This window comes from Nyctibius grandis, chromosome 11, assembly GCF_013368605.1.
Source record: "Nyctibius grandis isolate bNycGra1 chromosome 11, bNycGra1.pri, whole genome shotgun sequence".
NCBI lineage: Eukaryota > Metazoa > Chordata > Aves > Nyctibiiformes > Nyctibiidae > Nyctibius > Nyctibius grandis.
Genome location: NC_090668.1, coordinates 10,337,216 through 10,354,483, shown reverse-complemented (window position 1 = coordinate 10,354,483; position 17,268 = coordinate 10,337,216). Strand labels below are relative to the sequence as shown.

Here is a 17,268-nt window from a genome sequence, read left to right as displayed (position 1 = left end):
TCAGGTAGGAATAAGTAAATATGCAAACACCACAGTTAGAAATGCTTGGATTGTAAACTACTGAAATAGGAGGAAATGCACCTCCAGATCAATGCATTTACCACCTTTTGGGTCCTTCCATCTTTTGACATAGATGTTTTACAGGTTCCTCATATAACTTCACTACCAGAGTTTCAACTTTGTTCTTGAAGCATTTATTTAGAATTTAACATGTAGTGTTTCACAAAGACAAAGGAACAGAGTATTACTTATTTTTTACCATCAGCACAATGGCCATATCCAGAATGAACTCATTCTTACCCTCTTCGGTCCAAATAAATTATTATAAAGAGTCCGAAAACTTTTTCGAGTATAGTTGCAGCGATAAGCTCCACCCATGAGATATTCAAGTACAAGACCAATATCTATTAAGCTGATATGATAATCTGGTGGAAGATTTCCCTACCAAAAAAAAAAATAAAAAAAAATTAAGGACTTAGGATAAGAAAACATACATTAAATTGCCTGGCTAGACATATCATGTCATGTTTAAATTGGCATACAGGTATTATTTACAGCCACTGGTTTCAGTCTATGAATATTTGTACAAAATTAATGATAACTTCTTCACATAATGAACATTTTTTGGGGCCAGATTTTTTTTGTTTTGTTGTTGGCAGTATTTATAGTTGAGCACAAATTATCATTTGATGTACTTGTACAATATGTCAGTGTCCATACAAGCCTGAGTTGCTTGCAAGGGTTATACTGACGAAATTAAATAACTTTGTACTGATTATCATTAATCCACTATAAACGCATGACTTAATTTCCTAGTGAATATCAGGCATACTTTACGTTTATATAGAAACTTGCATTTCATCCTAATATTATCTACAGAGTTAAGGCTATGCAGAACATGATTTAGATTAATGTGCAGCCCAGAATCAAATTAAAAAGCAGACTATAATTTCCACTGTTACACTTAAAAACTGGATAGTGGTAATGGCTCTGCTAGAACCATGAGCTGAAAACTGTGCTTCATTGTTCAAGCTACATCCTACAACAATAACTGATTCTACAGCACCACCGAGCAGTTGCTATGATGAAACAACTATATCCTAAGCAAACACATCACCTCCATGTTAACCCAACTGAATCCCCGAGACTGCCGCTGAGTGAGCCATGAAAATGCAATGAAAAGGAGACAGACAGAAAGCAGAATGCAGAAGAGCATTAGTAACACTCAAAAAGACAAACACTGAATGAGAAAAGTGTTAAACCATGAAGCAGATTAATACGAATTATAAATTAACATCTTACTGTGTAATTCCCACATCTAAACCGCCTGGGAATAAATGGGATTTTTCCTTGAAAAAAGCAATACAGGCTATTTCATGTAGCTGAATTTTACTGAATAAAAGCTCCATAACTTCAAAGAGAGCAAATACAACAACAAATCTTACAATGACCCTATTTATGTACAATGAACGAATGTACATGTAATGGAAACAAATTAATAACAAATTTAGGACTTGTAGCACTAAGAAGCAAAAGAGATTTTCTCCCAGGTAAAAGTAGGATTGCTTGGGAGAAAAGTAACTGAAAAACAAACAAAAGGGAACAAATTCTGTGCTCATGAATGGGGCTTCCCGTTAACATAACAGGCCTTTCCTTCCACTCGCTCCTCCTTTGTAATGCTGCATTGGGAGCTTCTTGCAGAGAAGAAACAGTATCAACCTAAATCTCAAATGATTTATTGCACTACTAGGAGCTTAACTTTCCTTAGTTTTTAATGTAATGCCACTGTTAGTTAAGCTTACCTTTTTCACATCTCTGACTAGCAAATGCAGCGTGTTTGGTGGACCCAATCTCTGAAACAAAAATCATTCATGGTCCATTAGAGTTTCAATTCTACAGATTTTTTGCAAACACAAATGTAATTAATGATCTGGCACTATAAGCATAACTTTAGGCAACCATGTGCCATCACACTCTGCAGGGGTGAAAAGAAGGAACTGGGCTACAATGACAAACACATTTCTATCAAGAGCTGTGTAACCCCTTTCTTATAATCCTTTATGTGGTGATTCAAGTCACAGCAGTTTGTGGTATTGGCTGAACTTGTACTTGCTGCAGGAGCCATAAAGGGACTGGAGGACTAGACTGAGGTTCTATGTTGTATGAATGCTGCCCTAGACTACCTGCCACTTAAATGATGGGAAGAAAAACAGTCTAGAAATAGTTCTGTTCCTCATTAATTTTCTGTGGGTCAAGGAGAATTTGAATTAAAAAGCATGATGTTCTATGGTTTTGGGAAAACATTCTGCTTTGCTGGGCCACAAGGAAAAATGATAACTGACTTCTGCAACGTGCTAAGGATAAAAGTTGCCGTGTAAGTACTTTGCCAAATTTACAGGCTTATTTCAATAACATTAAAGTATACATACGTGAAAAGTAATTGAGATTAAAAGCACATGACCACTATTGGCTGGTATTAAATTTTTGCTATCTACATTAGTTCTTCAAGTGTTCTGAACATGCATTTTAAATACATCACTGTATTTACATAACAAGCTGCAATGGCTTCTGACAGCTGCTGTAGGCTTATTAATTAGGAATGTGTATATGCAGGGAAAAAATAGGACACTATATGTAGTAGCAATGGCTCCCTTCACCACTATCCAATATCTGTGTATTGTCAGGCCTCAGAGCTTTTTGGAAAAAAAAAAAAAAAAAAAAGCACATCTCAGAGGGAGAAGAAGAAAAAGGACACCCCTGTTAAATACAGTAGCAAAGATATCACAGGGCATTTTATTATTTCTGCTCGCTCACAGTATTATACAGTTCTTCCAGTCGAGGAATAGTGAGGAAGTGCTGCATGTTCACTCCATTCTCAATAAGTAGTTTCACAAAGTCCACTCGATCCAGAACCAGCGCATCCAGCATAGCCTGCTCCAGGGAATTCACCTGAATTGCAGAATGGAGAATGTGAGACTACACAAACACTGAAGAGTTGGCTGACCAACAACCACAAACATTTTTATTACATAGGATATTCCCAAGTTCCCAAATATGTTGATTAATCTGTAAGTGAAAAGGAATTTAGAAAATGGCATTTTACCCATGTGCAAATCAATACAGATGGTAGAGTTTTCCGATGAGGACTTGGGCAAGAGGAGAACAGTGAAAGAAACCTTTAGCAATACAACTGTAGCTTTCAATCATTTTGTTTAGTATTTTTAACTAAACCAGGCATACCATGCTTGACATATTATGTGAAAAAGAGATTTACTTGCTCAACATGAGTGGAACAAGTTAAAATTTAAGAAAAACACACTATTTACATTTAAGAAGAGGCTGACATAATTTACCCTGATAACTCACATATGTATCATCCATTCAAACTGCTGCCTCATAGCGAAAAGGCAAGACTCAATGCCAAAAGACTCAAATCATTTGGGAAGAAGCACTTCCTCTTCCTTCACCAACTTAGCTTCACCTTTGGAAAATGTTGGTCAGGAAGCTTAATGGATCTTCTCTTAATATGGTCTAAGGAGTTAGAACTTAGTAGGAAAGGGTAAAACCCCTTGAGCAGCAATCCCCTTGCACATGAACTTTAATCCAGACAACAGAACAATCTAACCTACTGCAAGGGGAAAATGAAGCACTTACAAATGGAGGTGTTTAACTGCCTTCACTGGGTAAGTAATATGTACAAGGAAGGATAAAGACTGGTGTTCTTATTTCCTTCTGACAAGTGCAGGGAAGAAGACGCAGCAGATAAGCACTGACTTGTACTGTTGCGGCATGGCTGCATGTGGTGTGCATGGGAAGAGAGAGGGATTCCTGCCTTGAAGACTGAACAGCATATCCCTACAGAATCTACTGCTGATCTTGTGAGAATGTGCAAATGAGTATTCTATAGAATGAAAATGTGTATTTTCCTTCTCTCTTTGTCCCCCAGGATGAAAAAAAATGAATTCTTCAACAGTTTTAATACAAGTACTTTCATCTCACCCAGTTCAGGAGTTCAAGCTTTCTTGGGTCTGTTTCTTCTTCTGGCTCTTCTTTTCCTTTTCCTCCCTTTTTCTTCCCTTTTCCTTTCCCTCTGGCTGCTTTAGTCTGAGGTGCTGGAGATTTCTTTTCCTTCTCAGGAGCTGTACCATCAGGAGCTGTAAGGCTTCCTAAAGGCTGTATTTAATAATGCATTAGAAGTATTAAAAATCTAATTGATCGTACAGTGACTATTTCATTGAATACACTCCTATTGAACTTGCTCCCCAGTTACCACTTCTCACATGCAGTCAACTAAAAACGATAATTTCCTTAAGTATAATGACCTTTTTGCATAGCCACAGCTTTACACACATTTACACTCACAGTGTGAATGTTCAACCACTTATTTTAAATTGTTAACAAACAATATGACTAGGAAAACTTTCTTACTGGCCAGTGGTGTCCAAAGACAAAGATTTGGCTGCGTGCAATGTCTACACGATTCCAGGCCAAAGCCAAGCTGAGCTGGTCTGGAGCAGATGCATTGGTACCTAAAGAGAAACACACAGATGTTTAGTATTTCATGCATGATGAAACAAGATTGGACAACCTTCTGTAATTCACTTCTCCAAGATCCAGAAAACAGCAAGCCTGACTCCATATCATACCGCCATTAGAATAATTCTACCACACAGCAGTGGATTCATCAAATAAATTTATAGCATCTTCAATTTAACCCCATAATCCTAATTTCAAAAGGATTAAACCAGATTCTCTCCCTTTTTTCCTTAAAGCTCCCACATTGACTTTATATTCTGATGATAAATACAGACATTTAACTGTTCTAAAAAACTCCTCTCAGCTCCTCTGGCTGATGCTGTAGATATGAGTATACTAATTCCTCTCTTTATTTCTTAGCTTTGGGGACTCCAGTGATCCCATATTGAGTCCGTATCAACTGCTATATACCTGCATACAGAAAACAGTTGTTTCAGCAAATGTAACAAACTCCAAATAAATATGGAACTGATCCTAAATTTTGCCCTAAGGCTTAAAGACCACAATCTGAGATCTGGAAAAATCTAGATAGTTTTTTAATCTTCCCACGTTTTTTTCTAACTGTATTAATATATGCTAGAACTGAAATAAAATGTGTTGAAGTATCAGTAGTGTAGTTGTTGCAGCATTCCCATCCCAGGCTTCCAGGTGAGGAAAGCCACGCAAAACTTTCAGTCTAGATTCTATGCTTCAAGCTAATCTGAACCTTAAACCAAGCATGTTCAGGTTACTTGTTAGAATCCAAACAAATAAATCAAAGACTTAAACATCAAGAGTGAACCTCAGACAGTGTATAGGACTGTCTTCTAGGGATCAGTTTGTGCATCCTTCTTAATTGCTTGCAAAACCCACCTTTGAGGAGAGCAGTTAAGATAGACATCTCAATGTCCTGTTGCCCTTCAGACCCCATGCGAAAGACAGTAATCTAAAGGATAGCATAAAACCAAACACACAAAATTACAACACATGAAAGAGAGAGACTAAACATGTAGGCAGAAAAAATTGCAGGATGGTAAAGCTTTATTATTTTCTAAGATTTGAGATTTTTTGAAAGTACAGTTCCACTAAATTTTTCTTTGAAATTTAATCTTCACAAAAGCATTTAATTAAATTCTTTCAATAAAAAAAATCCCAAAATATCCCTGCATTGGTAAACATGAACAAACTTGAAGAAATTCTTCACCAAATCCATTAATTTTGAAAAGTGGTGACAAAACTGCCACGCCAAACTGATTGTTTTCCAACAGTTCTATTACTTTCCAGTAGTAATGGAAATGCCAGCTTGAAAATGGAAATGCTAATTACCCGAGATAACTATCATAGCTTTACTTTTATTGGCGATAACATTCAAATATTTTTTAGTTGCAGGATATGCTACATATTAACAACCAAAAAAGCAGAACCAACTAATAAAGAAAGGCAATTATTTCTAGTCACATTTGCTTAGTTGAGTCCATGACATTTCACTGATTTTAAAAACAGTAATTCATACAAAGCTTGGTGATTGAACTGCATATTAAAAGATTAATAATTCAAAAGCAGAATAACCTAATATTCTATGTTAATTAAGTTAATACCGAATGCAGACAAAAAATAACAAATTCTTCATTTTCCAAAAGCAACTATTCACAGCAGATGCTCACATTAAGTACTGGGAATAGCAATTTTCTCAACAGTTAGAATAGACTTTGCATGAATGCAAAGGTACATGACAGAAGAGAGAAAAACTAAAAAAAAAAATTTATTAATTAAAAAGAAAGCAGACAAAATTATCAACAAATGCAAACCATAAACCTTCTTAGGCTGCACAGTCAGTGCCTGAATTTTGCTGAGTAAATCAGGCCTGCTCTGATGCTCATTTTAAATTCAAAGCAGTTTGACTAAAGCAGCTGTAGGCTCTCTTTTCTCAATCAATTCTTCTAGGAAGGCTGACTCTCCTACAGTCAGCTTATCAGTCGTGCATATTACCAACTTGACTTCTGATGAAGGCGTATGTATGGAACTAATCTTGGCACTATACAAACATAAATATATAAAGAGTACATTCACGTTACCCAGACAATCTAAAGACTTCACATTTGGAGCCCTTAAGTAAGATTTTACATAATCAACTGGGCATGCCAGTACTACTTCTGAATGTGTAAGAAAAAAAAGCAGATGAGTGTCTATTTGATTGCAGTACAGAGCTGCATTACTAGAAAATACAGCATTTGTCATATTTTATTTGTCATATTCTATTGCAAGAGGCATTTGCAGCTGGATTAATCCTTAGAGAATCCTTAATTCTGGCAAAGGTATTTAAATATATGTTGCTAAAAATCATTCAAAATTGCATAATCTGGCTTTTATGAACACAAGAACTATGTAGTATCAAAATCTGACCAAAAAATCAAAGAACAGAGACAAAACTAAAATGGACCTTCTTGCAGAAATCCCTCCCACACTAAAGGGAATTCAGCATCAGATGTAATGAACCTTGGAGATTAAAGCATTGGAGAGAATGGAGGAAGAAGGGAAACACAATTAGGAAGAGAATTCTATGATACTACACAGGAGACAGGAAACTACTTTTTGGCATTTAAGTATTTAGTTGTTATATTGAAATGTATAGATATGTAAACAAGCACTTCACTTCCTTGGCAGCTGAGATCAACATTTTAAAGAAAAATCAGAGGCACAAGCCAATGTCCAGCATAATATCTGGAAAAGAAGCCAGCTTTTTGGAGAGTGTGGAGAATATCAGACTGGTGATTGCTTGACACAGATTCACATCCCAATCCTACGTCATTTCAATTGTCACAGGACACCTTCCTGGAAGGCATTAAGAATGGCTTTGTAGATTAATCCTGAGAGCCGCTGATCATGTTTTTTCATGTGTTCCTTGACTCAGCCAAAATCTCCTAACTTCACTGAATATTTTGTATGAGCTGTTACCTGTGAGAGGCTAGGCTCCTATGGGCATGTCTATGCCAGATAATATAACATAGTACAGTTGGCATTACACTTTAAGAAATAATTTTACTTAATGTTTGAAAAATTACAAAATGAATTTTTGGTTTTGTCCATCTTTCCAAAGCAGGAGAAAGAAAAAATAGCAAACATCATTAAACTTCTTCATAACGTAAACTTCCTTTATGTTCCAAATTCTTTGCTAGCCACCCTTCTACTGAAGTGAGACTTAAGAGAGTGTTGAAAAGTAGAACAGAACATCTCAGAGAATCAGAGTTCACTCAGTGGATATGAACAACTGGAGTTTTTTTGTGCTCCTCTTTGTTCCTTGACTGGAACATCAGGGATAATTATAATCTGATAGAAGTGATCTCATTTCCAGTGTTTACTGTAATTGCTCAAGAGCAATGACAAAATAATACCTTGATTGGTACTTTGATCATTGGGAGCAGCTTGTATAAAAAGAGGACTAGTGCAAAGCTTGATGTACAGATTTGAGGAAGTTTCTTTGCATTATGATTAACTGTAAGAATTAGTAAGAATGAAACTGCCTCACATTTCATGCTTAAATTCAATCACAGTTTTGTTATCTGATTTCCCATACACAGTCTGAGGAGAAGGCTATGGTACTTCTCTCTTGTTTCTATCTAACAGAAGTATGCAACTTTAGCAAAAAAAGAAAAAAATATCAGCCATACTAGTTCCAGCTGTAATTAAAAAACCCACAAAAAAATCCTGTTCATCTGCCATTAAAACAGCTGCTTAGGATTTGTATGAAAGAATGAAATGGAATTATACCAAGACTCAAGGGAGAGGTCATATTGACAAAAATTCACTAAGCCAATTAGTCAAAGGAAAACACTCAAAGATTCATTTTGCCTGCAAAGGCACAGGCAGTGAACACAATTTCAAGAATGACAGATGTGAATGTTAAAGATTTTCTTTTCCTCCACACACTTTTCTCTGCACCTGGGATATGGCAGACAGGCAGGAAGCTGACTGAGCACATAGTACGTACAGTACATAGAATAGGCCTGCAACAAGCCAGGATCAAGCAAGGCTGTGACCTTCAAGAACACTTAAAAGTTTCAACTTCTTTTGAAAGATCTGAATAGCCCATTTTACTGGAATTAAAAGCTGTTAAAAAGTGTATCAGAAGACCAAAACTGTGCTGATGCACTCTGAATGCTTATTGCTCCTAGGAACCCTTTCTTCAGTTATCTTTCCTCTACTTTCTCCAGCTGATCTTTTAGTGCAGTTATGTCAGTGTCTTGGTCTGCCTTGCAGAAGTCCGTGAAAAGAGACTCCTATCAACTTAGAAAGTAGAAGAATATGAAATTGGTTTTAGAGGCTTTCCAGAAGACAAAAACCCTTTCTTGGCCTATGCTTATGCATGAATGATTGTGTACATTTGTGGAGCTATATGGAAAGAAACAAATAAAGAAAAAAGGTTAAGCCGTAACCCTGGAGGAATGGCACTTGAAAGGACTCTATAAAGTTTAGTCACAGAAATTATCTTTGTGAACTACTTTTAGGACACTTACAAGTTCTTTTTTTTTCATGCACTCCATAAGAATGATGAACAGCTGATGAGCTTGATTCCTGTTGTAGTTAAAGGTTTTCTGGATGGTAACTAGAAGCTGGTCCCTAAGGGACTCACTTATTATCCTAAATGAAAAATGAGACATAAAAGAAGACATTGCCAAAATTAATATATATTCAGAAGGCTGCTGTTTGAGAAACAATTTTTCATCCGCCACTGCAATGACTTCATTTTGAAAATAAATGAAAACACACAGCATCTTTGCATTCAGTACAGGTAAGGAGTTCATGAAGGGTTAACAGTAATCAGGAAATTTACACCCAGACTAGCTCTTATTCATCTCAGTACCTCAGCATTGATTTAAAAACTGTCGGGGAACTTGAACTATCCTTTCATCCTGGAATATAATGCAAGTAGCTCTTACTCCTGTTATACATTAAGAAGTTCAGTCTTCACGATTTCAGCGGTACACCTTACAGGACCCCTACCTTTGCCTCTAAATATTGCAAGGCCTTTGCTAAAAAAACAAAAATATTTTACACTACTGATATGTCACCTTGGTTATCTTGGTTATCCTCTTAAACAGAGGATTTAAATTGCTAGCATATCTAAAACCTCATAATACCCAACTGAGAAACAAACAAACCAAAAGATTATTAAAGAAATTAGACCGAAAACATTCTAGAAGCATCAGAAATGTTTGATCTCTCAAAGCAATCTGAAACAGAGCTCTTCAATTTCCACACATTTCCTAATAACACACATGTATTTTCAGATGACGGCAAACATTACCAGCAGGCATTCAGAGCAGTGAGACAGCTGAGCCTGTGCAGTACAGTAAAATTCAAAGTTCATAGTGAGAAAATTATTCTTTTAGACAGCAGGGCTGAGAAAAATTTCTCTTTACAGACCTGCCTTACCAGATGAACACATTTATCTCATCATAATTATTGGAGAGGAAAATTGGACACTGCATCGTATGCCCTGGGAGAGAACGTCATGCAGTGAGAAGCTCTCAGACAGACTGATCCTGATAAGCTCTTTCAATTACCTATGAGCTGACAGGTAGGATGATTGAGAAAGAAAAAAAAAAAAAAAAATTATCTAAGCTAAGGAGGCTTGGTTGATGGCAAGGAAAAGAAAGTCGCTGAATCATAAATACTGTTGATAGGATTTAATACGTACTATGTGTAAACATAAAAAATACCCAGCATCAGAGCTGCTCTCCCAATTCAGCAAATAACATCTGCACTGCTTGACAATACTAGTTGTCTGCTTAATATTTAATCCAAGCTAAGCTCCAACTTCAGTCAAGGAAATAGGTTATTTCTTCAGTGCAAGACAGGTGTGCCATACCCTAATCAAGACAATATACTAGGTTTTTGCCTGAATCTGGCTACTAAAGTCCTGATATTAACAATGACAAAGGGGAATATATTTTCCTTGACTGGAAGAAGCAATATTTTAAATTACAAATGCAATACTCTGCTTCCACTTGGAGTATTTGTCAGGACAGATTTTTTACTCTACAGAGCAGACATGCTTTATGCTGCTGGTAAGGGTTTGTATCTTCTTTAAACTAACCATACATTCTATCAACTAAAGGGGCAGACAAGCAACTGTAAAAATAACAGATTCCAGAAAACTCTGGATTAGGGGTGACTTTTACAGATTCATTTGGGCAATGGACAGGAGGGATGTGGAGCAGAATGCTCCAGACAACATCCTCCACTCTGTTCATGACATCAGGCAGCACTGCCCTGAAGAACCATCACAGATACAAGAAGTAGCAAGAGACTGGAAGGAAACTCAACATTTTTTCAGCTGGTCTGGCACTCTTGGAGAATAAAGCTCATTCACACAACACACTAGAATCAGGCAGTACAAATTTTGCAAATACATGTACTAATTAACCTCAGCCTTGGCCTGACAAAAAGAGTAATTCTTAGGAACCACTTGTTCTTGTTTCTAACATGCCCAACCCAGCACCAAGTCAGTGCAGCAAACTTTGACAGAGCTTGTATGACAGTGTGCTGCGCTGAATGCAAGCTTATTTAATGAACTATCAATTACATTGCAAGTAGTAACAATTTCTACTCATTAATGCCAGGGCTAAGATCAAACAGGCAACAAAAGTTGAGTGACAGCAGAATGCATCTGTTAGTAGCATTTTGTCCTTGAGGTGTTTTTTTCTGAAGCTTTAATGAAAGCAAGGCATATAGTCCTACGTTGTCCTCCCAAGCAAGACACAGCTTTGGTGAAGATCTCAAAATCTTACCCTCCTTCTTCTGAATACTTGTGTGCAAATGACAGAATATCTGATGCTCGTCCGCTACCATCACATATCACAACAGGGAGAGGGGGTTCTTCTCGTAGACACTCCAAGACAATGGAGATCACGTTGGGACCCCCTTCCACTATGAGCCCAACTACAGGAACACCTTGTCCCAGCCCTGCAAAAAACAGAACAACAGAAACAAAAAAAGACGTGTCACTGAAACTTAGTTTAAGAGCTTGAGATATTATGAATGGATGTAATTTCTGTGTTACAGCATCATTTCAAACCAGAGCAGTTAGGAAAAATGATGGCCATTTCATGGTCAATACCAGGAAACTGTCTATATGCTGTTTCATAGCCCCAAAAGGAAAAGAGTAAGTTGTCTCTCTGCCCTTGCTTTTGCATCAATGATCAGCTCCCTACTGATCATTTATTCACTCTGTGTTGGCAAACTGTTTGTAATCTCTTTTGATAGACACCATGTACAGATAAAACAGCTAACATTATTCTCCTATTACTTCATTAGCTTCACTGTTACTTGGTGGCTCCCAGCTACTGTGTCTTTGATGCTTTAACTCTTCATTGGTTACCTACAGGAAGTCTTCAGTAAGGTGACATATACCTATGCTTTCTTCTAAGATAAAAAATATGAAATTAGTGTCTTTATCCTGAGGCTGAAATGGCTGGCCGATGGAAGAGACGACAGCTGAGCATCCCTTTGCTGTCCCTGCCTCACTGTGATCTCCAGGCATAGGATGACAAAGGGAAGCCCACAGGTCACATGGTCTCAGTAGCCTTGGTCACAAGATACTTGGGGAAATGAAGGACAAAACATTACCTGAAGGCTGACTAATCCCACTAATTATAAGCATTTGAATTCAGTTCTTAATCTGTAAAATGACCAGCGCTTTATAAAGGAGATGCACATTTTTGTACAGCTGAGAATGTGTGAAAGAGTTCGTATTTTCAACCTTCATTCCTCTGTGAAGAACAGGAACACCATGCACAATAACAGCAGAAGCTTCCTGATATCCTCCTGTCAGTATATCCCAGCTCTGATAAGGAGGAGTCACAGAGCATGGGCCGGCCTGTGTGTCCATGAAATCCTTAGTGATTCCTGCTGAGATTTCCAGAAGAGGTGCCTGTGCTTGAAGTGATTAAAAAGAAACAAAACAACTCCCTGTATGTTGTTACTAGTACATGTACTTCAGCCCTTCACAGAACTCTCAATTCCTATGTGTATTCCCAACTTTGCCCTTCTCATGACAAAAATCACCAAACACTACTTAGATCAGAACCAATATCCCCATCCTCAGTGGTATTAAAAGAAATGATACAGAACATCTTGCCTCTGGGCCCTGACTTCCTTATCTTCCAAGCCAGTGCTCCCTTTTACAATGTTACAACTCTCCCAGCACTTCTGCAGAAGACAAAGATGAAAAAAGCATAGCTAACGTCAACTATTTCCAATGTCTGTGGGCAACAGTGCACAACACTGTCTCCACACACAAAGGCAAGGGGCATCATTTTGGTGAGTTCAGTTTCTTAAGCTTACCGTAGGCAAAAAGCAGTACTTAAAGACTTTCCAGAACGTTTAGATATCTTGTGGCTAATCTCTAACTGCGCCTTTTGGCTTTACCTGGCACTCTACTTCATTTTTCTGCTCTACCCATAAGAGCACTTAAACCCTGTTAGAAACTTTTCACGAGTTCAATGTAATTGTCATTCTGAATATTTCGTTTTTCTTATTTATATGGGCCTACACAGGTTACAACAGCACCTGTAAGAAGTCAGAAAGACAACTAGTAGAACTGATGTCTGTTCTCCAGTAGCTCTTAATTGAAGTGCAGATTCAAGAATGATTAACTGGTTTTGGACCATTTTTGATTAGGTTATCGTTGTGGCTTTTTTTTTTAAGTTGCTGGAAAACCACAGCTACTAACATTTTTTATTTATTTTATCTTTAAAAAATATTTTTTTTCCCCAAAAAATGTAAATGAAAAAATGTCTTTTAGAAGATTTTTTTTTCCTAAGTAATGAATTCTAGAAAGTTGTTTTAGAGAGACTGTAACAACGGGCAGAAATTTTAACTGCACAAAACTCTAAATATGAAAGCACTGATGTGAAATGATCTTGATAATGGCTTCATTAAAAATCATAATCCTAGCTGAGTTTATCAGGAAGATCAAAGAATTTTGAGTGTGATATTTCAAATGAAACAAATTCATATAAAAGAGAAAATAAAATGTTAATATGAACATTTGGAATCAGAAACCACTGAGCTGCACAGGATTCCTGTAAACAGGAAATGAACAAAATCACCCCATTCTGTATATTTACTGATGCTTATGAATTCTAGCTAGAAGTGCACAAATTCTTCACGTTTCCTTAAATTCTTACTGCTTTGAAGCTTCTCCTTGCTATTATTCGTCAACTTTTCTCCCTCCCTTTATGCAATCCTTACTTTCCTGTGTTTTCTGTGCTGCTAGATTTGGACTCTCACCACTTATCAGACAGCATATGTTCTAGTTTAGTCACACAGTCCTGATCAAATTCCTGCTAGAAAGAGCTGGAAGCAGCATTTAATTTCAATACCTTGAAGTATTTCAAGCCCTTCTTCCCTTCCTTCCTTTAAAGACGTTATGTTTACCATTAGCCCCACTGTACTTACGTGTGTTAATTTTCTGGAGCGAAATGTGTTTTTCCAACTGACGTCGTAACTTTACTTCAGCTCCGTATTTACCTAGTGTACCATTGTCTGCCAGAATGAAGTGGGTATGGGAACTGTTGAGCACAGAGAGCTTGCTTAGAGGATTTGACATTGTTTGGTAAACCCGCGTTACCTGTGTGTCAAAAGGATAGATGCACCTAGATTAGAACTAAGAACTAAACGTGAAGATCTCCTACACTGCCCAAGCACATGCCTTATGAGAAAACAAATCAACCAGACCTTTATAACCAAAAATAGAGGAGAATTAGAAATTGAGCTTGCTTTTACATTCAAAACTTGAACTCTTCACAGCAGTGTTTTCTTTGGAAGACAACAGTCACATCTGTGCATTCTCCTTCATGCTCCCCTAAGCTCATTAATGTACATCCCTTGATCACACACTGTGTTATATAATCCTCTTACTGCATTAGAAAATAGATTCTCATTTGGAGTTCCTAGTAATTTATATGCCACTGCAGAGTACCTGTCTACAATAAATGCCAGTCTTGTACACATAAAGGCCCTTACATGATTTACAGAAGTCTCAGCATGCCACACTGAAGTTAGGGCCTAAAACTCTTTCACCAGAGAGGTCTTTACTATTGAAAGCAATGGAAACCTCACTAGCTCCATATTTACTTTGAGGTCATATATGACAACCTGACAAATATATTTAAACAGAAGCTTTTCTTCAAGAAATTGTTCAATTTCAGCTCTTAGGCATGCTTTAGAACCAGTGAAAATACTTATACTCCAGAAAGATGAGCAGTTTATTTTGTTACACAGCTGACATTGCTAAATACACAGAGGTTTCCTTAAAGACTTACATCTTTTCCTATCAGATCTTCTTTGTTTTCTACAATGCCCCACGGTGCAATTCCAACGGCACATATTCGTCCTCTGGATTTGGAAGAATGATCTTTCAAGGCATCTCCCACATGACGAATGACACCTATAGGTACAATTAATTTAATTCATTCTTGGCACTTTTGAGAGATCACTAAACAACAGAACTTTCTTTTTGCCTCTCACAGAGCTATCTGCTCTTCTGGATTGCTTTCACTACTAAACTGGTATCTCTACTTTATAATAGAACATCCAAAGCAGACAAAGCCGTGTTTTCATTTTGTAATAGTTGCGTGTAAATCCTATTGCCTTTTCACACCTTTATTCTGAATTCAATGAAGTCTTTGAAAGACTTACCCCGTTACTTAACTTGCCACAGTGTAATCTGTACCGTTGTCTGGAATTGTATTATTCATTGTACACAATGCTAAACACATATGGAATGCTATTACTGGGGTCTGAGCAAGCAGAAAACCCCAACCCTATAGTTATCTAAGAAATATTTTTTCACTCAAAAATTATTCTGAATAGCAATCATCACCTTCCCTTAAAGACATTAGATCTTTGTTGTAAAATGAAAGTCAGAGGAATTCATTCTTATCTTACATAGTTTTCTGAGAAATAACATGATATAAAGATTTATTTCAGCTAAACAAAGATATTGTTATAGAAATATTATAATGAAAGTTTGCATCTGATGGTTTTTTGAAGATCACTCAGAATTAATATTAACATAAATAAAATGAATTAAAACCCAACTGGTCTCAAAATAGAACAATATATAGGGAATTATCACAACAGCTATTTATCAACATGTCTTTCAAATTTTGGACTTCGTATCAGACACCTTTTTCTGACAGAATCCAGGAACAGTGCACAAAACTTCCTGGTGGAGTTATGCAGAGCTGCCGTACAACTGATGGTTTAGATATGGTCAAAAAGGAAACACAGAAACATAAAACTATTTCAGATGGCCAGAAGACCGGAGGAAAATGCAATGTCTTCAAGGAGAGACATTTACAACTGACTTCAGGTTTGTGTTTCAAGATTACTAATTTACAGTCATTTATTTAAGAAAAAACATCTTATACAATTACAAGACAGAGCATGTGCATGCAGGGTGGTGGGTGATCCCATGGAGACAGTGACTCAGGGACATGGCATTTAAGGTGGATTATCAATTGATCAGTAATTCTCAGAGAGATCACACAGCCTAAAGGCTAACTCAGTCCTTGTCTGCATGAACAGGGAAGTGTCAAATGGAAGCAGAAAGGATGTTTTACTTCAGGGATTAAAAGCTTCATCAAGCACTGTCTCAAAAATTGAACATGCAAAATTGAAAAAGACCATTAAAAAACTAGAGAGAGTTCAAAGCAGAGGTGTGATAATGACTGAAGGACTGGAAAACATGCTTAGTGTGAGAGCTTTATGTAACTCAGCCTGTGCAGTTTGACAAAAGTGCTGTGTATGAAAACATGCTCAGGAAATATACTTTTACTCACAGAAAGGTCTTTGTACAAAAAAAACAGTAAGAAGCTAAAGTTGGCAAATTTGGAATAGGAGATTTCTTAACTACAAGGATAACCAACCACTGAAAAATTGTATTCTAATTAGTGGTAGATTCCTTGAAACTGAAACAAAGGATGACAATTTTTTTCAGGGGAAACTGAGTAATGCAAATCGATATTGACCCAGGAAAATCTTATGGGCTGGGCAGGAGATTAACACAAATGATTACAGTGCTCCTTTTTTTGGTCTAGTGGCTAATGACTCATTCATGTAGACTTAAATCGTCTGCCTGTGGGAAAGATTAGTGAATGAACATCACTGAATTCTTAAGTAAACTGAAAGTGCTGATAATTGCTTACCTGTACTAACACCTCCAGTGAAAATCCAAGCTCCTGTGGTCATGGCAGCCTTTATCAGACCTTTTCCAAATACTTGCTTTAATTTAGGTTGCATTTCAAAGTTCTGGAGGCCTCCATGGACAGAGATTAAAAGTTTGGGCAGTTCCAGTTGCCAGTCTTTCACCATGAGATGGAGCAGAGAATCTGGTTTAGTGTCATATGACACACGGATATACTGCAAAGAGCAATGTGTAATATTATCACTCCATCTGCTCTGTAAATTGTCTATTGACTGAACAAAGAATGGTTATATTTAGCCTTCCATCTTGAAGAAAGAGTTTTACAATTTTTAAGCAACACATTATTAAATTTCTCTGCTGCTTATGATTATAGAAAATAGGTTGAAGCCCTTCATTTTGCTATCGAGAATTTACTATTCACTTCATGAATTTTAAAAGCACCATTTTCCTCTCTTCACCTGCAAAACTGACTGCAATCAAGTGATCCCAAGCTTTTATTACAAATCTGCATGTTGGAGGCCACCTATTTAAAATGAGTG

The 17,268-nt window shown here is 37.0% G+C and overlaps 1 protein-coding gene across 1 annotated transcript in view; it reads right to left on the bottom strand.

Moving 5' to 3' along the window:
* TRPM1 (transient receptor potential cation channel subfamily M member 1) overlaps nucleotides 1-17,268 on the bottom strand; it is a 114,336-nt gene that overhangs the window by 22,895 nt on the left and 74,173 nt on the right. The window contains exons 6-17 of the mRNA XM_068410745.1: nucleotides 16,731-16,944; nucleotides 14,844-14,968; nucleotides 13,978-14,149; nucleotides 11,307-11,481; nucleotides 9,030-9,153; nucleotides 5,389-5,461; nucleotides 4,429-4,529; nucleotides 4,000-4,173; nucleotides 2,815-2,949; nucleotides 1,803-1,853; nucleotides 1,118-1,153; nucleotides 301-441 (exon numbers count right to left, since the gene is read on the bottom strand). Coding sequence (XP_068266846.1) covers nucleotides 301-441; nucleotides 1,118-1,153; nucleotides 1,803-1,853; nucleotides 2,815-2,949; nucleotides 4,000-4,173; nucleotides 4,429-4,529; nucleotides 5,389-5,461; nucleotides 9,030-9,153; nucleotides 11,307-11,481; nucleotides 13,978-14,149; nucleotides 14,844-14,968; nucleotides 16,731-16,944 — 1,521 coding nt within the window. The remainder of the gene's footprint in view (nucleotides 1-300; nucleotides 442-1,117; nucleotides 1,154-1,802; nucleotides 1,854-2,814; nucleotides 2,950-3,999; nucleotides 4,174-4,428; nucleotides 4,530-5,388; nucleotides 5,462-9,029; nucleotides 9,154-11,306; nucleotides 11,482-13,977; nucleotides 14,150-14,843; nucleotides 14,969-16,730; nucleotides 16,945-17,268) is intronic.